At 38.7% G+C, this 24,526-nt stretch overlaps 1 protein-coding gene across 2 annotated transcripts in view; it reads left to right on the forward strand.

The window, feature by feature from the left end:
• Nucleotides 1–23,811, forward strand: part of PSMD1 (proteasome 26S subunit, non-ATPase 1) — a 129,263-nt gene extending 105,452 nt beyond the window's left edge. For both annotated transcript variants that reach the window (XM_026454993.1, XM_026454994.1), the window contains exons 19-25: nt 3,585–3,687; nt 11,686–11,855; nt 14,024–14,116; nt 15,611–15,697; nt 16,288–16,434; nt 21,036–21,191; nt 23,581–23,811. In XM_026454993.1, coding sequence (XP_026310778.1) covers nt 3,585–3,687; nt 11,686–11,855; nt 14,024–14,116; nt 15,611–15,697; nt 16,288–16,434; nt 21,036–21,182 — 747 coding nt within the window. In that variant the 3' untranslated portion in view covers nt 21,183–21,191; nt 23,581–23,811. The remainder of the gene's footprint in view (nt 1–3,584; nt 3,688–11,685; nt 11,856–14,023; nt 14,117–15,610; nt 15,698–16,287; nt 16,435–21,035; nt 21,192–23,580) is intronic.
• The last annotated feature ends 715 nt before the right edge of the window (nt 23,812–24,526 follow it).

A 24,526-nucleotide genomic window follows, 5' to 3' on the forward strand; every position in this document is an offset into this window, starting at 1 on the left:
CACAAGGTCAGGAGTTCAAGACCAGCCTGGACAATGTAGTGAAACCCCGTCTCTACTAAAAATACAAAATAAATTAGCTGGGTGTGGTGGCAGGTGCCTGTAGTCTCAGCTACTTGGGAGGCTGAGGCAGGAGAATCACTTGAACTTGGGAGGCAGAGGTTGCAGTGAGCCGAGATCACACCACTGCACTCCAGCCTGGGTGATACAGTGAGACTGTCTCAAGGGGAAAAAAAACGTGTGTGTGTGTGTGTGTTTATAGCCCTTTATCTACCATTGCAAAAATCCAAAAAGCTCTGAAAGTTCAAAGAGGTTGGTTGGTTTTTAAAGACTCATTTGGATGCAATTATTAATTCATTATCATTTATCCTACTTGGTATAAATATTCACATATTGTGCTACTTCAGAAATAATTTATTATGGGATATAATAACATATGGAGCAATACTACACTGGGCGTATTGTATAATATGTGGATATGCATCATGTTAGCCTTCTAAATTCTGAATTCCAAAATACATCTCACCTCAAGAATTTCATAGAAGGAATTACAGACATATAGTTGAAGTCATAAGCACAAATATAATTTCACAGACAGAAAAACACCTCCAGGCCGGGCGCGGTGGCTCACGCCTGTAATCCCAGCACTTTGGGAGGCTGAGGTGGGCGGATCACAAGGTCAGGAGATCGAGATCATCCTGGCTAACATGGTGAATCCCCATCTCTACTAAAAATAGAAAAAGTAGCCTGGCGTGATGGCGGGCGCCTGTAGTCCTAGTTACTCAGGAGGCTGAGTCAGGAGAATGGCGTGAACCCAGGAGGCAGAGTTTGCAGTGAGCCGAGATCGTGCCATTGCATTCCAGCCTGGGCAACACAGCCAGACTCCATCTCAAAAGAGAAAAAGAAAAAACACCTCCAAAACTGATCCTTGATGTACAGCTACATTTCCATAACCAGGAAGATAGAAAAACAGAAAGGAGTAGTCACATTCAGATGATAAGTACCAACAGAAACAACCCCAAGGAACATTATTGCTTTCTCCCTGACATCTAAGAGTGGGCTTTTTCCCAGCAGTATACAAGTAAAAACTTGATGAATGTTAAAAATGCATGCTTTTTGAGAAGGTAGATTTTAAATACTCATACATAGTACAATGCATGGATCACAGAGTTACATAAAATTTTAATTGTCTTTTTTTGTGAGATTGTCGTGAAATAGAATGGGAAACTAATACGATTTTTCTCCTGCAAATTCTACTTTTTGGTTTTTTTGGTGGGGGGAAACCATACTATTCATAACAATGAAATTGAGTTGGAAAATCTTAATCCTCACCCTGATTACCATTACTTGCTTGTGATAGCAAGCAAACTAATTGTTTTGCTTGTCTTTAGTCTTCATATCTGTAACTAGATGTGAATAGAGGGAATTCTTTACCAAGAATTACAATAATGAAAATTAAGTACTGATACATAAGCAATAACATGTGAGAAAAAATTTAAAATGATAAAAACTAGCTTTTTAAAGCATTCTACTTAATATTAGTTAGATAAGCCTATTATATGTTTGCACTGATTTTTTTAATCCATTTTTCGGTTTTACTGAACACTTTTCCATTATTTTGGGTGTAATTTTATATTTAAATTCTTCCCTATAATGTACATTCAGTGCTTTGTTCTATGGTTCTTTTTATAATTTCATGAAATATTTCTTCAGCCTTTAGCACATAAAATTTCCATCTTATATAAGGTAATGTAAGTGTTCATCTAAAATAAGTTCAGAATCAAAGAAATTTGACTTGTGGAACCAGAATAAAAGCATCAAACATGAGTTTTTTTGTTTTTTTTTTTTTTTTGAGTTGGAGTTTTGCTCTTGTCGCCCAGGCTGGAGTGCAGTGGCGTGATCTCAGTTCACTGCAACCTTTGCCTCCCGGGTTCAAGCGATTCTCCTGCCTCAGCCTCCCAAGTAGCTGGCATTACAGGCACCCGCCACCATGCCCAGCTCATTTTTTGTATTTTTAGTAGAGACAGGGCTTTACCATATTGGGCAGGCTGGTCTCATACTCCTGACCTCAGGTGATTCACCTTGCTCGGCCTCCTACAAAGTGCTAGGATTACAGTTGTGACCCACTGCACCCGGCCACATGAGAATTTTTTAAAGCAGAGGGGAATTTAGTGATGATTTAATCATGCTTGGTTTTATAGTTAAAGAAATCCTAGAGAAGTAAGTGGCTTAAGTGGTTGTGTGCTGGGTAGTGGCAGAGTTAGTTCATTATTTCCCCACTATATTCTGTTGCTGCCTGTGAATAAAAAATGAGACCCATGTTCAAGGAATATTATTTCTTTGTAGCATTTAAATTTGCCGAGATAATAGGAGGGATTGGTAGGATTCTTCTCCTATATGGTGAAACAGTCATGCTTATTGAACTGTGAGATGCCCTTTATACATTACACTACATATATGTTACCTCATATAATCCTATAATAGCCATGTAAGGTAGGTGCTAACATCCCTGTAGAGATGAAGATACTGAGGTTCATAAAAGGTAGTAACTTTCCCAAACCGCTTATAAGAACAGCTTATAAGCCAGGGTTGTGTGATTCTATTATTCTGCCACTATATCACATTGTGGCCTCCCAGACCAAGACAAATGAAAAGGGGGAAAAGATTCTGAAAGAATATGTAATGCAGATAAAGTCATTATATTAGGAAACTCAAATTTGATATTTTCTGCTTTTGGCAGATTTGGGGAGCTCCATGATTATGTGCTTCTTGAACAAGCCGACTTCTTCCTGGGTGCCTACCATTTGAAAAGCACTGTTGGGAAAACAGAGAAGTGTAAGACATAGAAGAAGCATAAAATAGTTTACTTATTGTCACCCAAACAGATTTAAAAGAATCATTCTCTTTATTCATACAGAATATATTTTATAAATATATTTTCTAATCATAAAAATAATGCATATTAATTTAAGAAAATGCAGAAAGGATAAAGAATTACCAGTAATCCCACCCTAAGTGAGTCAGCACATTTTCCATTCTGATATGCTCCTTTTGGTATGAGTACAGATTCTGACATGTCCGCAGAAAATTAATGTGAGTAGATAATGGAAATCTTTATGTGAATATACTTAATCCAAAAGATACCTCACACAGCTTTGGTGAAGGGTAATTTACTTTAAGGTGGAACTGAAGGACTATGCTTTTTAGGAAACCCGCAAGATTGGTGGTAAACAGAATAGCTATAATTCAAAATGCAATGAAAGCCTTAGTGTTTGCCTGGACTCTTTAGGCCTGCTGACTAACAGTGGTAATGTATGAAATCGCATTCAACATTCCTTTTACTTTGAAACATCCACTGTGGAATGAGGATTGAAGACAGAGCTGGTGCTCCCACACTGAAAGGTCATAACACCCGTGATTTCAACCACGGAACTGCTCTGCCTTCAAGTCTGGTCCATATCCCTCTCTTGAGTATTACAAAACTCAGAACTAAGTCTCATTATCATTGGAGCAATATTATTCCCTGTTCTAAAATGGTACCACAAGTGAATAGACTTAGACTGTAATTCTTTCTGTTGCTCCTTCAGGTAAATCAGTTCAGACAGCTGTATTCCAAAGTCATCAATGATAAGCATGATGATGTCATGGCCAAGTTTGGTGCTATTCTGGCCCAGGGCATACTGGATGCAGGTAAATGTTTTTAAGTCTTCATGATTTATTTATTTAAACTAAATCTAATAAAATAACTGCTCTAACTATATGACATAATGGAAATTGAGTCTGAGGCAAATTATTCCTGGAGAAAATTTGGAGCCTGCAGTTCGTAGAGATCATGTACATTTAAGAGTACAGGCCTGGCTGGGCGTGGTGGCTCACGCCTGTAATCCCAGCACTTTGGGAGGCCGAGGTGGGCAGATCACCTGAGGTCGGGAGTTCAAGACCAGCCTGACCGACATGGAGAAACCCCGTCTCTACTAAAAACACAAAAATTAGCTGGGCCTGGTGGCGCATGCCTGTAATCCCAGCTGCTCGGGAGGATGAGGCAGGAGAGTTGCTTGAACCCAGGAGGTGGAGGTTGCAGTGAGCTGAGATTGCGCCATTGCACTCCAGCCTAGGCAACGAGAGTGAAACTCCATCTCAAAAAAAAAAAAAAAAAGTACAGGCCCAGCGTGGTGGTTCACGCGTATAATCCCAGCACTTTGGGAGGCCGAGGTAGGTGGATCACCTGAAGTTGGGAGTTTGAGACCAGCCTGACCAACATGGAGAAACCCTGTCTCTACTAAAAATACAAAATTAACCGGGTGTGGTGGCACATGCCTGTAATCCTAGCTACTTGGGAGGCTGAGGCAGGAGTATTGCTTGAACCCAGGAGATAGAGGTTGTGGTGAGTCAAGATCACATCATTGCACTCCAGCTGGGACAACAAGAGCAAAACTTGGTCTCAAAGAAAGAAAAAAAAAAAGAGTGCAGGCTGTTGGCCAGGAACGGTGGCTCACGTCTGTAATCCCAGCACTTTGGGAGCCCAAGGCAGGTGGATCACCTGAGGTCAAGAGTTCAAGACCAGCCTGGCCAACATGGTGAAACCCCGTCTACTAAAAATACAAAAAAAAATTAGCCAGGGGCAGTGGCATAGGCCTGTAATCCCAGATACTCAGGAGACCGAGGCAGGAGAATCACTTGAACCCAAGAGGCAGAGGTTGCAGTGAACCGCTGTTGCTCCACTGCACTCCAGCCTGGTGACAGTAACAGTGGTGACAGTGCCTGTCACTTAGTAAAGTGACTGTTGGTTGGTTTTTTGTTTTTTTTTTCTTTTAAGACAGAGTCTCACTCTGTCACCCAAGCCGGAGTGCAGTGGCACGAGCATGGCTTGCTGCAGCCTTAACCTCCTGGGCTCAGGCAATACTCTTACCTCAGCCTCCCAAGTAGCTGAGACTACAGGCATATGTCACCACACCCAACTAATTGTTTAAACTTCTTATAGAGATAGGATCTCACTAAGGGTTTCACTATGTTTCTCAGGCTTGTCTTGAACTCCTGCACTCGAGCAGTGTTCCACCTCGACCTTCCAAAGTGCTGGGATTATAGATGTGAACCACTGTGCCCAGCCAATTTATTTTTCCTTTAATTTTCTTAGTATTATATGAATTTTAAACAAGTTGACATTGAATCATTTTTGAGGAAAACATTTTAAATAAATTCTAGCAGCCAAATCACTTATAAAATAAATTGAATATTTACCTAATGAATGCATACAGAGCACACTGTGCCATCCGGCTCCAGAATTCTCACTGACCACTATAATACCATAGTCTGTTTCAAAAGATAGAGTGGTGTGCTTTAGTTCCTTAGAGTTGGAGTTCATTTGACATATGCCTTAACGTTATTATTGGTGACCTTTCAATATGATAAGAGGAGAAGAGCATATACATACTTCATTGTTCAAGTATGTGATTCTTTTTCTTGATGTACCCTATCCATGTGAATATAATCCCTTTTATTTTTGCTAATTTGAAAGGTGAGGAATAACATCGCAAGGTTTTTATAGTAGTTCTATTATTAAGGCAGCATTTTTTCCACATTTATTAGCCATTGTCTTCTAAGAAAAACACTGTTAGCCTTATTTGTTGCAGTCATTCTTTCCTCAGTCAACTAGGAATGTGTGTATATTTGTAGTGAAGGAGATCAGGAAAAGAAGCTGCCGTTATTTGATGGCTGTCATAAATTTTTGTTTTTAATGTTGTTGGGTTTTCTACTTGCTTGGGAGTATTTTAATCATACCACAGTTTTCAGAGTCCTTTTATAATTTTAGATAATCTCCCTCATATGGCCTCTTTCTTTAAAAAAAAAATCCACATCTCCTTTCTAATTTGATTAATCCTTTTTTCTTTATTAGGTTTGCCAGTAATTTCTCTATTTATGTACTTACTCTGTTCTTTTTTTGTAAATTGTTTATTTTTGATCTTATCTTTATTATTTGCTGTTTTATAACTTTGATGTTCTTTTCTAAATTTTTGAGGCAAATGTTCCTCTCTTTTAACCTATTTGTCTAATGGAGTTTTTTATTTGGTTGGTTTTTATTTTCCAAGAAGTTGAGAGTTTTCTGGTTAAAATTTTAATATTGAGGCATAGTTTACTTTTCTCTTTCTTTTTATTTTAAAAAGTATTTCCTTGCAGATGTTTATAGATAAAGAAAATATTCTATAAATATTTTAGGTAAAAACCATTTCAATTCTAGATGGTATTGATTCCCTCCCATTTACAAGCTACATATATGGATAATCCATAGTTTCTCCCTTCTCATTCTTCACTACCTTCCAATATTTTTATATTATGTGTTTATGTTGTCAACAATTTGTGATATTTACATTGTCCTCAGAAATCATAATTCTTACAATTGTATGGTCTTAGTTTCATATTTAAATGGATTTAGTGCCCATTTCTTTTATTGCAGCTTTTTCATTCTTAGATTATCTATACTAAGTCTAGACACTTAATTGACTGGATTTTATCAGTAATTAAGTTTTTTTAATTGGGCTTTTAAAAATTTTTAGGAAAAATTGAGTAAGAAATGCAGAGTTTCCATATGTCCCCTTTGCCCCTCCAATTTCCCCTGTTGTTGGCATCTTGTGTTAGTGTGGTATATTTGCTTACAATCAATGAACCAATATTAACACATTATTATTAACTAAAGTCCCTAGTTTACGTTAGAGTTCACTCTTTATGTTGTACATTTTGTGGGTTTTGATAGATCTTTAATGACATATATCTACCATAACAGTATCATATAAAATAGGTTCACTACCCTAAAAATTCTCTGTGCTTAACCTATTCATCCCTCCTAGCCCTCCCCATAAGCCCCTGACCTTTTTACTGTCTCCATGGTTTTATTTTATTTTGTTTTAGTAAATAAAGTTATGAATTTACTAAAAGTTTTTTATAATATCCTCTTACTTTTTCAATGTCTGTGGAATCTGTAGTGATGTCCCCTTTTTCATTCTTTTTCTTTTTAAAAAATTTATTTTTATTTATTTTATTAAGGTATGGTTGATAAATAGAAATTGTACATACTGTGTACATGATGTTTTAATATATATATAGTAAAATAGTTAAATCAAGCTAATTACCATATCTCTCTCCTTTCATACTTATCATTTTTTGTTATGAGAAAATTTAAGATCTCTTTAAGCAATTTTCAAATATACAGTACATTATTATTAGCTGTAGTCATCATGCTGTACTGTAGATCTCCTGAACTTACTACTCATCCTAATTGAACTGTCTCCACAGTTTTAGTTTTGCCTTTTCCAGATTTTCATAGTTTGAAGAATACATTATGTAGCCTTTTCAGATTACTTCTTTTGGTGGTGAGTATTTAAAACAAGATTTAGGGATAACATTTTACTGCTCTGTAATCTTTTTTTTCTCTTTTAGCTGCCACTTTTTAAAGTGTATGATTTTAGACTGCACCCCTTCACTTGTTTGTTCACCACTACTGCAGTTTTTTGCTGGTTTTTACAATATTAGGGTTACTAGTTACGAATTGGATGAGACTGCTCTGGGCACACTACCTGTAGGGTAGCCCTGCTCTGCAAGGAACAACACAAAAAAAAGAAAAACAAATTTTTAATTAAAAATATAAAAATGAAATTACATAATAAGAAAAAATAATTGGGGAAGGATAATTCTGTGTTTCGCCTCTTCTCTGCCAGATTTACTACAAGTCATCTCACTGTGTTCTCCTTCCTTCCTCTTTCAGCCTCTGTTTATCTTTTCTTTTTCTTCTTTTTTTTTCCTTCTTTTTTTCTTTGTTTGGGGCTTTTTTGCTTTATCTGTTTGTCTTGTGGACCAATCAAGTTTTGGTGCTTCTATTTCTCTTTATTTATAACAATTTTTGCTTTAGACGTTTATTACATAAAAGTTTTTTGGTTTTTTTTGGCCCCACTCTGTCACCCAGCCTGGAGTGCAGTGGCATGGTCTCGGCTCACTGCAGCCTCTACCTCGGGGGTTCAAGCAATTCTGCCTCAGCCTCTCCCGTAGCTGGGACTGCAGGTGCACGCCACCACGCCTGGCGAATTTTTTGTATTTTAGTGGAGACTGGATTTCACCGTGTTGCCCAGGTTGGTCATGAACTCCTGATCTCAGGCAATCCACCCACCTTGGCCTCCCAAAGTGCTGGGATTACAGGTGTGAGCCACCATACCCAACCCTACATAAAAGTTCTATACTGTAGTGTTCACTGTTAAGAGCGTAAAATTAATCTCATGTCCTTTTTTCACTTTTTAATAACCTATCCTTGTAGAATACTATGCTGTAACTGCATTAGAAGAATTTGCAGTCTTGATCTTCTCTCAGTAAAATTAATGGTAGTAGGCCAGGCTTGGTGGCTCACGCCTGTAATCCCAGCATTTTGGGAGGCTGAAGTGGGTGGATCATTTGAGGTCAGGAGTTTGAGACCAGCCTGGCCAACATGGTGAGACGCTGTCTCTACTAAAAATACAAAAATTAGCTGGGCATGGTGGTGCATGCCTATATTCCCAGGTACTCAGGAGGCTGAGGCACGAGAATCGCTTGAGCCTGGGAGGTAAAGGTTGCAGTGAGCTGAGATTGCACCACCGCACTGCAGCCTGGATGACAGAATAAGACTCCGTCTCAAAAAAAAAAAAAAAAGTAAAAGAAAATTACTAGTAGTAGAGAAAAGTCTAGAGAGAGCAACTTCAAGGGATGGAATGAAGTTGAAGTTTATGAGTACTCAGTGATTCAGTCTCTTCAGGGAGAAAAGCTGAAGATAAAGAAGATGATTAAAGTTTGTTAAACTGCAAATTATCAATATGATAAACTCTACCTTGTTTATTAAATCTCAGAATGTTAGAACAAAGGACTAATTTAGCTTCTAAGTTCGAAGAAGATAGATTTCATTGAACTAAAAGGAAATTCAGCTTCAAAGTTAGATCAAATAGCACGTCAGCCAGGCATCCTTTTCCTCTCTTCCGCCCTCCCCAGCTTCCATCCCAGGTTAGTTACTATGTCTTAGTGAAATACTCCCACTAGCACCCAGGTTTATAGCTATCATAATAGTTTCATGTCTTATTTTAATTACTGAATTATCTGTCTTCTTTGTGAGACTAGAGTCTCCTTAGGATCTTTTCCAGTATGTTGTTAACAATCCTCAATATATAGTAAGCATTCAGTGAATGGGGGTTAGCATAGGGAAGAGTACAAGTAGACAATAAATGTATATAATTCATTTCTATTGGAAAAACAAAATGAAAGTATACCTGGCCTTTTTTTCAGATGAAAATTTTAAATATCTATAGTGGAGTATTAAGAAAATCTAGATTATTTGATTGAACAGTAGAACCCTGATTCTTATAAAAATTAAAATGCTGTTTGGTTTAGTAAAGTCAAGTCAGTGTTTGGTTCTTGACTCCAAGCAAAATGTGAAGGTGCCTGTAAAACACTGAGATCAAGAGAAGAGAAATGTGAGCAACAGGAATCCACATTGGAATTCAAGTTAAGGCCCTGATTAGGCACAGACAAGCCCCATTTTTATAGGATATATTATTTAAAAGAAGATATTTGCATTTCAAAGTTCTGTGATCCAGCACTAACACTGTTACCATCTAGCGCATGGGCCAAATCTGACAATGGTGTATTTTGTTTTGCCTGCCTAACAAAATTTGCAGGATTTTGGTCAAAATCCAGAGTCTACTTTGAAAAACAAAATGACCTAGTGACCCTGGACCTACACTCTAGTAAGATGTTCCCTTTAAATAGAACATGTATTTTCCAGTTTGCTTCAGTTTTAAAAACAAAATGACCTAGTAACCCTGGACCTACACCCCTAGTAACAAGCTCCCTTTAAATAGGACATGTACTTTCCAGTTTGCTTCAATCCCCACTGCTCCCAGCCCACTTACTCCTTCTTTGTTTACTTGACTCGTTCCTAAAGGCATTTGAGTTTGTAATCTGTCATAGCCTCCTAGAATCTCAGCCTTACAAGGACTCACCAGCTTTCCCTAACTGATGGCTTGGATCTTAGCTGTAGTTCACTGGCTTTCAAACTTTATCTGCACTCTGTAGAGTAATAGTCCAGGGCAGCAGTCCACAACCTTTTTGACACCAGGGACAGGTTTTGTGGAAGACAATTTTTTTTTCCACGAGAAGAGTGGGGTGGTTTCAGGATGAAACTTTTCCACCTCAGATCAGCAGGCATTAGATTCTCATAAGGAACGTTCGGCCTAGATCCCTCTCATGCGCGGTTCACGATAACGTTCACACTGCTTTGAGAATCTAATGCCACTGCTGAGTTGACAGGAGACAGAGCTCAGGTGGTAATGCCCACATGCCCTCCACTCACCTCCTGCTGTGCGGCCTGGTTCCTAACAGGCCATGGACAGGTCCGCAGCCCCAGGATCTGGGGACCCCTGGTTCCAGGCCATATATTCTCCCAGCAGTCCAAACTTCTGATTAAACAGAAGCAGCTCTGATTTCATTCTTTTACATACTGTGTTTCCTTAGAAAAATTTCAGTTGAATCAAGGGTTAGAGGTTAAGTTTTCTTTTTCTAGTTCAAGTGTTCAAATTCAACCCCTCATTTTGCTAATGGGAGAAAAGGACTTAGAAATAAAGTGTTTTGTCCGTGGTTACAGGGCTAGTTAATGTCAGAGCTCCTCCCACCAATTTAAGTGGTTTAATAGTTCGCAGGGTAATGCTCAGTGCTTTCTTAGATTTTTATGTAGCTGCATATAAATCTTCATAATATTTGTAAGGGATATTTCTCAAAATTCTAATAATGTTTATGCTGCTTAGCACCTAAAAGACCAAGAGTCAGAACATATTCTTTACTGTTTTATATAAATTTTTATAAATGTGTAAGTATATTATAAATATGTATTTGCATATGATTGAAGCAGAAAGAGTAAAACTAAGCAAACAATATCTATGCTTGCCTCTGCTATTGTGTGCAAAAAGTATATACTAAAACTTTACTTTTTATTAACACATGAAAAACCAATACATAATGCAGATTAATACTTAATTTAGCATCACAGTTTTGATACCCTTCAGGGCTAGTTTTTGAAAAACGCCTGCCTATAGAGAAAGTAAATCCAGATGTGTGCTGAATCCAGTTAAAAGTATACTTCCAATTTTGCAGAGCCTGGATAACTCACTAATTCCAAGAACTGCATATTAGACTGCACATACGAATTGTGCTTTTAAAATCATCACCAGATGTTTCCCTACTGCAGCACTTACAAATCTTTATTATTGCCTGGGCATGGTGGCTCACTGGCTTGTAATCCCAAGACTTTAGGAGGCTGAATCGGGAGGATCACATGAGGCTAGGAGTTTGAAACTAGCCTGGGCAACATAGTGAGACCTCCATCTCTACAAAAAATTTAAAAGTTAGCCAGGTGTGGTGGTGCGCACCTGTAGTCATAGCTACTCGGAAGGCTAAAGCAGGAGTATCCCCTGAGGCCAGGAGGTCGAGGCTTCTGTGAGCCATGATCGTGCGGCTGCACTTGGGTGCAGTGTTTCACTCTGTCACCCTGAGCTTGGGTAACAGAGTAAGACCCTGTCTCTCTAAAAAAAAAGAAGAAGAAGAAGAAAGAAAGATATCATTATTATTGTCCTGCTATAATAATAGGACAATGTTATTATTGTTCATGGTTTCTCTCTTTTTCTACAGGTGGTCATAATGTCACAATCTCCTTACAGTCTAGAACTGGTCACACTCATATGCCTTCTGTGGTTGGCGTCCTTGTATTTACCCAGTTCTGGTTCTGGTTTCCTCTTTCACACTTCCTGTCATTGGCTTATACCCCTACCTGTGTCATTGGCCTTAACAAGGACTTAAAGGTATGTCTGTGAGACCTCAGCTTTGTAGTATTTCCAATTCACCATATCTTATTCATATTTACCACCCACTTGCAAGGATTTCCATTAAATTTTAAAGATGAGTTAACATCTTATAATAACATTTTCCCTTCAAGTTGAATCATCAACTTTTCGAATGGAGTATGTCATTGAAAGTTTTGAAAATCGTATCTCCTTACTAGCTGTGTAACCTCAAGTAATTAGTTGAGAAAGAATGGTGTGCAAGGGGGCTAAATATAAAGATATGAAGAGGCTTTATATACCATTCTGATGAATTTTGTTTAATACTAAAGGCTTGGAACTGTTGAAGGATTTCAGATGATAAATGGACATGAGATTTCCATTTAGAAAGATCTTTCTGGTATCAGTGGAAACTCATTACAGTGCTATTGTAGTAATCTGGGCAAGGAAGAATGCGAACCTAAACTAAATCTTTCAGATTTAGTTTTTCAGAGTTATCTGATGCTCGAGTGGTTGATGGAAGACAGAATTATTACTAAAGGGAAAAGGCAAAATAGGAGGATGACCCTTTGGTAGAAGCAGAAAACAAGACCAAAGTGAGGAGCTAGGGAATCTGTTGGAATGAAACTGCTCACTTAAGTCAGAAATTTAAGGCACTGCGTGCCCTGACATCACATTTGTAGTCATATTTTTTTAATGGAGTTTATGTTTAGGTCTTTCTTAGTCCTGTGACTTGACGATTCATCTTCTTGTTCTTTAAAAGTCAAAAGGCTTTTTGACCTCTAAATAACTCTTACATCTGGTCACCACTGTTGAAATGTTCTACTAAATTTTCAGAGTGGAAAAGTTTTAGGCTTAAAACTGACTGGTAAAAATAGAATATTTCTTTGTATTGATTTTTCAGTATAGCTCTACAGCCAGTTATCCTTTGTTAAGTGTTTTGGTATTAAAACTGCTCACATTTAGCCGGGCGCGGTGGCTCAAGCCTGTAATCCCAGCACTTTGGGAGGCCGAGACGGGCGGATCACGAGGTCAGGAGATCCAGACCATCCTGGCTAACACGGTGAAACCCCGTCTCTACTAAAAATACAAAAAAAAAAAAAAAACTAGCCGGGCGAGGTGGCGGGCGCCTGTAGTCCCAGCTACTCCGGAGGCTGAGGCAGGAGAATGGCGTAAACCCGGGAGGCGGAGCTTGCAGTGAGCTGAGATCCGGCCACTGCACTCCAGCCCGGGCGACAGAGCAAGACTCCGTCTCAAAAAAAAAAAAAAAAAAAAAAAACTGCTCACATTTGTAAATATTGAGGAGCTTTATTGTCAGAACAAGAATCCCTTGGTTTCCCAATCCCTCATTGTAATTAAACATCCTGTATAACCTATTTTATTCTCTGCCAAACAATTTTATGATTGCTGTTTTTACTCTTTGTAATGAAAATGGGATGGAGAAGATAAGTTTCCTTGTCCTTATGGTGGTGTTTATTATCATCCTCCATCAATGCAGATTGGGTAAATAGAAAAAAAATTCAGACCAGGTGTGGTTGTGCACATCTGTAGTCCCAGCTACTTGGGAGGCTGAGGCAGGAGAATCGCTTGAACCCGGGAGTCAGAGGTTGCAGTGAGCTGAGATTGCACCACTGCATTCCAGTCTGGGCAACAGAGTGACTCGTCTCAAAAAAAAAAAAAAGAAAGAAAGAAAGAAAGGAAAAATTCAAACCAAAAAACTTTAAAACTGGTCACTAGGTAATGTAAAGCTGACTTTCTATTAGGCTCATGTTAGACTCTTACAAGGCATGATTATACAGGCTAGTGTAAGTTATTAGTCTGGTACAAAGAAGGGAAATGGCAGTTTGTATGCGGGATAGACCATCAAATGCTTTACAAAGGAGAGAACAGTTGATCTGATGCTCACACCATGAATAGGACTTACCCATTGAAGCAGGTTGGTTTGTTCATAAAGATAAAGGGATGCCCATTCAAAGGCACAGAGATTAAGAAAAGTATAGAGAACTTCAGGTAATTCTGTAAAGAACCTAAAAACTAAATCAGTAAAAGAAGACATGCCTTTCAGAGAGGAGTCATAACACAGTTGAACATATAGCCTGCATTAAAACTTTGGTCTCCTTTTGTATCTGTATGTTTGTGGAGAGCACAGAATACTTAAAGCCAATGTTATTTTAATGGAATTTCTTCAGATGCCGAAAGTTCAGTATAAATCGAACTGTAAACCATCCACATTTGCATATCCTGCCCCTCTGGAAGTACCAAAAGAAAAAGAAAAGGAAAAGGTAGGTTCTTTGTTCCTTTTAAGCAGCATTTGTACTTACATATAGGCCACTGGGTATTTTACTTTTTCTTTAAATATGTTTTATGTTTTAAGAGTAACTTCTTATGCTAACATTTGACATTACACAAGAATATGCAGTAAAAGTCCTTTTCGTCTCTTGGTCATCCAAGTCTCATTGTCACAGGAGTCACAACTTCTGAATCCCTCTGAAGGTTTTCTCTGCACATGTCAGTACTTTTTATACCACAAATAGAATTATTCTTTACATGCTTTTCTGCATCTTGTTGTTTTCACATTAACCATATTTTTTTTTTATTTTTAAAACTTTCAATGTATACAGATCCCATTTTTTCCCAGAGCTGCAAAACAATGCCTTTACTGTGTGTAGTACTGTTTGTTTTACCAGTTTTTTCTTTGATATTCATTTAAGGTTATTTCTCATTTGTTACCCCTACACAAGTGAGCCTGAAATTGAAAGTCTTTATACACATGTATTTGTGCACTGTGTGAGTATATCTGTAGGTTAGAATCCTGGATGTGAGGTTACTTGATCAAAAGTAATGCACATTATGTTCATAATTATTAACTAATTTGCCTTTCAAAATGGACATAATCACTTTATACTCCTACCAACTGTGTATGAGGACACTCCTGTATTAAATCAAAGAATAATACATTAAAGAGTTCTACTTGCCAATAAAGTTTTACTCAGTAAAATTATACTTTTTTGATACCTTATATATAGGAAAATGGCTCTTTCTCTCATGATAATTTTCATATTGGCCAGTTGTTGATTATCTGCTGTAAATTTTGTGTATAAGTAAGGATAATTAACCAAATTTGAGGGTGGCAGTTAAGGAATATCCTTGACAGCATCTTGTTTCATCAGCTATGTTTCAGACCCTCCTTTGGGTCTGAAACAGTCAGCTTTTACACTAGTATTGCGCAGCTTTTCACCTTTGTTTTCAGTGAGACCCATGAAGGAGAATAATACAGACTAACCACTCACACACTGTGTATTGGCATTGTAAGACATGTAGTCCAGAGAGAATATCTCTACAACCAGCACTGAAGGAAATTGTTCTATTTCCCATTGCTTTCCCATAAAGCAAAAAGGCGATAGCACCCTCAAATCTCAATTTTGGAAGTACATGATAGTAAATTCATATCCAAGGTAGGCTACAGATCAAAAAAGGGAAGAGTTATATTGGACACAAGCCCCCAAGAACTAAAGATTCACTTGATGACAAGAGTAGTAAATTATTTCAATAAATGTCCTGTTTAGTTTTCCCATTTATTCTTTGATTTTATATATATATAATCATATATATATAATTGGATTTTATATTATATATATTTATTTATGTTTATATATATATATATAAAATACTTACTCTAGGAAGTAGAATAGTGTTGTAGGACTGAGTTCTCTAGGGCTTGCATGTTTGTATGTCCATAAGGGATTACAACAATTTACCCTGTTCATTTCCCCTAGGTTTCTACTGCTGTGTTATCTATAACTGCCAAGGCTAAAAAGAAGGAAAAAGAAAAGGAAAAAAAGGAGGAGGAGAAAATGGAAGTGGTAGGTATAACTTGGTGGTGATATGGATTGAAGTATCTCTGTGTCTCTGTCATGGTCGAGATTCTTCCTTAGTTGAATATTATTCTACCTTGCTCTTAGCTTCCTTCAAATAATTATCCTGTTCCCAGCATGTAGAATCATCAAACTGTACTTGAAAGAAACTCTAGAAAATATATCCATTTGTGGGAAGAATAGAAGGGTACAAATCAGTAAAAAGTTCCTGGAGGAAATGACAATTAAAATATAGGTTTTGAAGGGGAAAGTAGGTTTTTCACAGACAAGATGATGAGGGTAGGAGAAAGAAAGACCCTTTCAAGCAAAGGGATTATTATCATTTGTTTAGGTAGACCTTTTGCTGATCTCTGCTGGTAGAAAAACCTGTTTATCCTTTAAAACCAAGTCAAATACCATTCTCATTTCTAAGCAGTTACTTTTCCCTCCTGTGAGTCTGATAGCACTTTACTTGTACTTCATTACTACCTACCACTACCTCTTGTGCCTTATAGCTGCTCAGTAAACTTCAGATGTTACTCAGTTCTGTGGAACAGAAGTGAACTTCTATAGAGCTTTTTTTAAATTTTATTTTCTAGGATGAGGCAGAGAAAAAGGAAGAAAAAGAGAAGAAAAAAGAACCTGAGCCAAACTTCCAGTTATTGGATAACCCAGCCCGAGTTATGCCTGCCCAGCTTAAGGTCCTAACCATGCCAGAGACCTGTAGATACCAGCCTTTCAAACCAGTAAGTTACCAGTGGCTCTTAGCTGTATATACCAGTGGGATATTAATCCACAGGACAATAGAATAATCGGTAGAGAATGGTAAATCTCCAAAGCATTGGAGCAAGCTCACTAGTTCTAAGAAATTATTTAACAATAGAGAGCATGTCATTTTCCATTTCATATAGATTTGGGAGAATTTTTCTTTTCCCTGTGTAACCCTACAAACTCCCGTCTTCTACCACAGACATACGACATAGGAGTTCCTAATACAACATTGTGATTAGGAACATACACTCTACAGCCAAGCATATAGGATTTGAATCTTGAGTATACTGTTCAGGCTAAGTGGCCTTAGGCCGGGTACTAAATCTCTCTCTGCCTCAATTTTCTTTAGTATAAAATAGGGATTACCATCCCTGACTTAGAAATGAGGCACAGATTGAACAAGCACTGAGAACAAGACTTGGGACTGCTCAATAAGTGTTGATTATTATGGTAATTACACCATTGTTTTTTTTTTTTTTTTTTTTCTGTTTTATTACACCATTGTCATAATGCATTGCATTTTAGTTAGAAAAGGATCTTCATGGAATCTAATTTATTCCAAGACAGAGTGTTTCATGTTAGAAACAAATGCTTATCAGAAATATGAGCGTGATACTGTCTTTATCTTCCAGGTTCTTGTAGAAAACCAGGGGGTCATCAGTAGACCCATCCAAGACATCCTGATGCTAGATCTGTCTAAAATGTCAGAGATTCGGTTTCTAGAGCCTTATCCTTATACAAGAGTAAACTTATTTTTATCAACCTGATGGTGGGTCAAATACAACTCCTACCTATAATTGTGAGCCGGGGTCTTAACCTGACTAATGTATCAGCTAGAAGAGATAAAGCCAAGGGATGCAAGATAGTATATGTAGTGGTTTAGAGCTGGAATTTGGCATAAGTGGGTTTTTATTTCTACTATTAGCTGTGTGACTAGGACAAGTCATTTAATCTTTGTATTTCAGTTTCCTCATCTGTAAAATTGATATGGTAATGCTACCTACCTCCTGTTGATGTTGTGGAGATTAAATAGGTTGTTACATGTAAAGCACCTAAAACAATGGTAAATGCTAATCTGTAGCACTGCCTGATCTATAGTAGTTGCTGTGTAGTGTTAAATGAATGGACAGAATTATCAATGGATACCTTTAATGCTGTCACTGTCTCATCTGCAACCTGGTTCATCTCAGTGGCAGTTTTACAGAGAACATATTCTAACTGTGTCTATAAACTTATCTTGCCAGTAGCATGGGAATCCAGTACAGATGTATTAGGACACAACTAGTGCATACTCTAAGCACATGAAATAACTAGTGTTTTTGATCATTATGAAGTAAGACAGTGAGACACATGCTCAATGCCATGAGGCCATATGAGCACACTGGTACACTACAGTAGGAAACTAAATGATTGCTAAGCCTTTGCTCAAATTAAGTCAGAAATAGGTATAGCAGTTGGACCACCTATGAATTAAAAGACTACCTACATCTGTGCAAGGAAGAAGTGAGGAGTCCTGTTGAAGGTATAGCCCTACACACAGACACACTCCTTCAAAGAGTGGGAGATTTTGTGTTCCAAAGTGTTTAAGGAAATTCCTGTCCAGTTGTTAGCTGACTACTAAGTTAATTGAGCATTGACTTTAGTGGACACACAAATCAGGGAATACAAACTTTATAGAATAGGAGAAAATATTTTCAAATCATTTGTCTGATAAGACAGTTATATCTAGAACATATAAAGAGCTCCTCCAACTCAACAATAAAAAGACAACCTAATTTTAAAACAGGCAAATGATTTGAATAGACATTTCTCCGAAGAAGATGTACAGATGGGCAAACAAGCACATGAAAAGGTGCTCAACATCATTACTCATTAGGGAAATGCAAATCAAAACCGTAACAGGTGCAGTGATTCCCATTTATAGTCCCAGCTACATGGGAGGCCGAGGCAGGAGGATTGCTTGAGCCCAGTAGCTCGAGGCTGTGGTGCAATATAATTGTGCCTATGAACAGCCACCGGACACCAGCTTGGGCAGCATAGCAAGACCCTATCTCTTAATTTAAAAAGAAACACAAAACCATAAGAAGATACCACGTTCTACCCACCAGGATGGCTGTAATAAAAAAGACACACAATAATAATCATTGACAAGAATATGCAGAAATTGGAACCCTCATAGAGTAATAGTGGGAAAGTAAAGTTACAGCCACAGTGGAAAAAGAGTTTGGCAGTTCCTCAAAAAGTTAAAGGTAGTCTTATCGTGTGACCCAACAATTCCATTCCACACCTAAGAGAAGGGAAAACTGTGCCCACACAAAAACTTACACACTAATGCTCATATCAGCATGATTCATAATAGCCATAAAATGGAAACAACTTAAATGTCTTATCAACTGATGAATGAATAATGTGAGATAATAATGGAATATTATTTGGCCATAAAAAGGAAAGACTTACTGGTATATGCTACAGTGTGTGTGAACCTTGAAAACGTTATTTTAAGTAAAAGAAGCCAGACATAAAAGACTGCATATGGTATGGTTCCCTTTATGTGAAACGTTCAGAAAAGGCAAATCTATAGAGACGAGTTAGATTGGTGGTTACCAAGGACAGGGGAAGGGGAGAATGAAGAGTGGCTGCTAATTTAGGGCGCACAGTTTCTTTAGGCTGTTGGCAGATATTTTTGAATTAGATAGCAGAAGTATTAATAGCTGCACAAGTTTGTGAATGTACTAAATTGTACACTTTGAGAGAATGAATTTTATGTTAATATATCTCATTTTAAAAAAGAAAACACTGCCTCTGTGTATGTGCAGTGAAGAAAGGGGTGTCCAGTGGCTCACTCCCCTACCTCAGTGGCAAGGTCATGGGACCCTTCCTCAGACACTGCATTTGAAAGAGACAGCTATAGTTTTGGAAACATGTAACATTCCTACCCTGCTTCCTGTCCACCATGAGGCAAGAGGAAATGTTTTGTTGCCTATATCTACAATTGTAATGAGCCTCCCCCGAGAACAGAAAATCATGTATCTTATGCATAGAGGGTGTGAACATAAAAGCAACATGTAAAGCATTAACAAACCTAGACCATGTATAACTATAAATAGCCCTTTCCATGTGTTGATTTGGATTATTAGTTTTGGGATTTTTTGTTGTTGTTGTTATTGTTGTTTTTGTATGATGAGGCCCTCCTTTGATTAAGTTGGATTATTTCATTCCAGTTAAGCATGAAATAGCATAACCTGGATCCACATTTTCCAAAAAATAGAAAGTCCTCGTGTGAACATGGGTATTTTCTTCTGTTTGGTAGGAGATTCATCTCCATTTGGTCCATTAGGTTCAAGTAAACTTTTAGGCTATGGAGGATTAGGACAGTGGCCCTATACTCCATTCTTGGAGTACTGGCAGTAAAGGCAGCGTCCATTCATAAAATGGATCCTCTTCAAGGAAAGCAAACTTTAAGGGAAGGGGTTGTAGAAAAATATATAGATATGTGTGTGTTGGGAGAAGGGAAATAGTTTGGAGTTCACGAAGCACACCAGTTTTATAGCATCGCAGGGCAGAGTTCTGATAAGTAAAAATCGGATTAGATTGAACTGCAGAGATGCTTATACATATGTGAATCATTTAACTAATGTACTTGTGCTTCTTTTCCTTCCCAGTAATGTGCTTTGGTAGAAATATGCTTTTTTCCAGATGTGCCCTGCCACTGTTGACTGATTTAATTACATAGAGCAGCTTTCCATTTCCTTTGACACAGGCAAGCAAATAGAATAAGATTAGCACACCAGAGAGGGGTGAATAGTTTAGTGTTTGAATTTACCTTCTGTAATATGTTTGGGAGAGGGCTTAATAGAATTGCTGCTACAGTCTACTTCCCTTTTGTTTCCCGTGTATTTTTTCATCAGCTTGCATCACGTGGATTTATAGATTAAAGTGAAAAACCCTCAGGTATCTGGGATATCTATGTTATTCTCTCCACCATTCGAAATTGCTGGAGAAAAATTTGGCTTTTAATTTATATACTCCTCTTGTGTTCAGAATGATTATCACTTCACAAATACTACAGTATGCATTAGACTGGTGTGCTTCTCAAACTTTACTGTGCATCACATTGACTGGAATCTTGTTAGAATGCAGATTCTGTAGATCTAGGGTGGGGCCAGCTTTTCTGCGTTTTTCACAAGCTCCAGGTGATAATGTTGTTTCTGGCCCAGGACCACATCTTGAGTAGGAAGGAATTAGGATACAGTATTTGGACAGTAAGCATTCTCCCTGCAGTGAGACTAAGGCTGGTAGTCAAGGCCATGGCTGGGAAATAACTATCCTTAAATTGGGATGCATCATCCAAGTAGAACAGCATCACATGTTATACTATCTAGAGCTACTACTGGGTTCAGTTTGCAAATACCTCGTATAGATCACAGTTATCTTTATCCCAGTAAAGTTCTACTCCAGTTTTTTACTTCCAAATCATTTAAGTAGTTTTAAAGTACCATTTAACAAGTATTTAGATTGTGGAGCACACTTGAAATATGAGTGGAGCTTATGCTTCTGCATGCCCCTGTGTTTTCAGCTCTCTATTGGAGGCATCATCATTCTGAAGGATACCAGTGAAGACATTGAGGAGCTGGTGGAACCTGTGGCAGCACATGGCCCAAAAATCGAGGAGGAGGAACAAGAGCCAGAACCCCCAGAACCATTTGAGTATATTGATGATTAAGGACCAGAGGTGCGTGTGCAACAGAATTAAGAAGGGAAACTTCTTTGTCAATACTTCACAAATGTTTTTTGCAGGACATCATCTCACTTTTTTCCTTCCTTTTGTGTTTAATCTTCATTTACCTAAACAGTATTAAAACTTCCCCCTCGGCCGGGCACGGTGGCTCAAGCCTGTAATCCCAGCACTTTGGGAGGCCGAGATGGGCGGATCACGAGGTCAGGAGATCGAGACCATCCTGCTAACACGGTGAAACCCCGTCTCTACTAAAAAAAAATACAAAAAACTAACCGGGCGAGGTGGAGGCACCTGTAATCCCAGCTACTCAGGAGGCTGAGGCAGGAGAATGGCGTAAACCCGGGAGGCGGAGCTTGCCGTGAGCTGAGATCCAGCCTCTGCACTCCAGCCTGGGCCACAGAGCGAGACTCCGTCTCAAAAAAAAAAAAAAAAAACTTCCCCCTCTTTCAACCTTTTTCTGCATATATAACCACAAATTCCTTTTTCTTTCCTCTTTGACTCGTGCTCTACTAATGTTATTCAAAGTGGCTGGTCTGCGAACAATTTTTATAGGTCCGTAAGGAGATAGGAAGCTTACTCCAGAATCTATCTGCTCAATGCTTCTTTCATCAAGAAAGTCTTCCCCAAAACATCAGCTGAACTGCAGTTGGCTTAGTGATAGAGTTAATTTACATTCTGATATAAGCTCCTTGTTGTGGATCAGTTACAGTTGTGGACTGGCACTGGCCCATAGGTGACATTTTTGAGTAGCACAAATATAGGCTACTCACTGGTTTTTCTCTCTCCCCATCTCCTTTGGCAGTATTTTTGGCATAGGAGCCTTAACATTCATTTATTCTATGGTGCTGTTGAACGTCTGTGTATAAGATACAGTGCTTATAGGGACTTTGAAGTCAGTTAGACTAACCACAAGCCTGTGTCCATTGACAAAGATCATTTACTATACCAGGGTCTTAACACTGTTGAAAGGGAGTCTTTAGATGGGAAAGATTGGAGTAATCTAATTTCATGAAATTGTTATTCTTCATTTCCCCATTTTCTTTTGAGTGTTCGTCACACATTGTGAGACATAATCAAGGTTTCCTAATTCCACCCAAGCAAAAACACATTTTCAGACTTTTTTTTTTTTGAGACAGAATTTCGCTCTTATTGCTCTTGGCTGGAGTGCAGTGGTATAAACTTGGCTCACTGCAACCTCCACCTCCCAGGTTCAAGCGATTCTCCTGCGTCAGCCTTTCACGTAGCTGAGATTACAGGCATGCGCCACCACACCCGGCTAATTTTGTATTTTTAGTAGTGACAAGGTTTTTCCATGTTGTTCAGGCTGGTCTCGAGCTCTGGACCTTAGCCGATCCGCCTACCTCAACCTTCCAAAGTGCTGGGATTACAGGTGTGAGCCACCGCGCCCAGCCAATTCATTCTACTCTTTTAAAAAAAATAAGGACAGTATCATTTGTTATATTAAAGGTCTGGTTGCAAATCTAGCATGCTATGTGTTAGATACTGACCAGCACTTAAGGAAAAGCTTTGCAGAAATCTCAGATAAATATCAAGGCAGAAACCTGCCATTAGTAGGAAAATATATTTATAGTTTGGGCCTTAGAGAAAGGGAGATTTATACTAACCTTCCTGTTTTCTTTTTTTTTTTTTTTTTTGAGACGGAGTCTCACTCTGTCGCCCAGGCTGGAGTGCAGTGGCCTGATCTCAGCTCACTGCAAGCTCCGTCTCCCGGGTTAACGCCATTCTCCTGCCTCGGCCTCCCAAGTAGCTGGGACTACAGGTGCCCACCACCTCGCCCGGCTAGTTTTTTGTATTTTTTAGTAGAGACGGGGTTTCACCATGTTAGCCAGGATGGTCTCGATCTCCTGACCTCGTGATCCGCCCGTCTCGGCCTCCCAAAGTGCTGGGATTACAGGCTTGAGCCACCGCACCCGGCCACCTTCCTGTTTTCTAAACTTACTTTTGAAAATTATCTTTCAGCCTTGATGGTTTCCTAAGCTTTACCCAACTTGCACAGGACAGTGTAGGCTATCACGATCACTCAGGCTGTTGGAGAATTGAGGTGACTCACATTAGCTCCCTTCAAGCCTTTGGCAATACCTTATGGAAAAGCCTTGTTTACAGCTTTCAAGGCAGTTAACTACAAAATGGCTTAGAGGTTTTTAGCTGGAAACTGGAATCTTGTTTTCAGAAGGGTAAAGTATTCAGTCCATTAGGAGTTTGGAAACTATAATCTCTAATGGCAGAAACTGGTATATTAGGACTACAGAGGCAGGGTTGGGGCCTAGTTTTAAATTTCAACAGTTATTAGTAAAAGAGAAAAGAGAATGTCTTGAAATTAAGAATGACCCTAGCTGCTACTATTCTCTCTTCCCTTTTCCAGCATCTCATTTGCTTATGTGAAGAAGAAGATTGTCCAGGCTCATATTGGGAATGCTTATGAGGAAATTCATGCTGAGACCTGCTATTCAATGCATGTATCGTTGCCTCTGCGCTGACCTGAAGAACCCTGTCTCCAAGTCTTTGGTTGAAGAGAAGATATATGACTGTTTAGTGTGCCCTTTCACAGAACTTGGTTTTCCAATAAATATAAGATCTCCAGATGGACAAGACATTTGTTTTTCAGCCTGGGTTTTTAATAAATGTATCTAATCTTCCCCACACCATGAAATGCCTAAATCCCAAGAGCCAGAGTCTTGATTTGCTAGGATGAGTACGCACGACTTTCATATTGATGAAAACGTCAAGGTATTCTTAAATTATAGACCATTTGAAAATAATGGAAGGGGGAAAAAAATCAGACCTTGCTCATCACCCCCAAGAATTCTCTACAGTTTTGTTGTGGTTGTGGGTTGTTGTTTAATATGGGGTCTAATCAGCCAGGGCAATATGGTGAGACCCCCATCTCTATAAAAAATTGAAAAATTAGCTGGGTAGGCCAGGTAGGGTGGCTCACGCCTATAATCCCAGCACTTTGGAAGGCCGAGGTGGGCAGATTACTTGAACCAAGGAGTTTGAAACCAGCCTGGGCAACATGGCAAAAACTCAACTCTACGAAAAAAAAAAAAATTAGACATGCACAGTGGCACATGCTTGTAGTCCCAGCTACTCAGGAGGCTGAGGTGGAAGAATCACCTGAGCTTGAAGGTCGAGACTGCAGTGAGGGTTGATCGTGCCAGTGTACTCCAGCCTGGGTGACAGAATTAGAAACGGTCTGAAAAAAAAAAAAATTAGCCAGGCAGGTTGGTATGCACCTGTAGTCACAGCTATTCAGGAGGCTGAGGCGGGAAGATCAATTGAGCCCAGGAGGTTGAGGCTGCAGTGAGCTG

This window comes from Piliocolobus tephrosceles, chromosome 11 (genome assembly GCF_002776525.5).
Source record: "Piliocolobus tephrosceles isolate RC106 chromosome 11, ASM277652v3, whole genome shotgun sequence".
NCBI lineage: Eukaryota > Metazoa > Chordata > Mammalia > Primates > Cercopithecidae > Piliocolobus > Piliocolobus tephrosceles.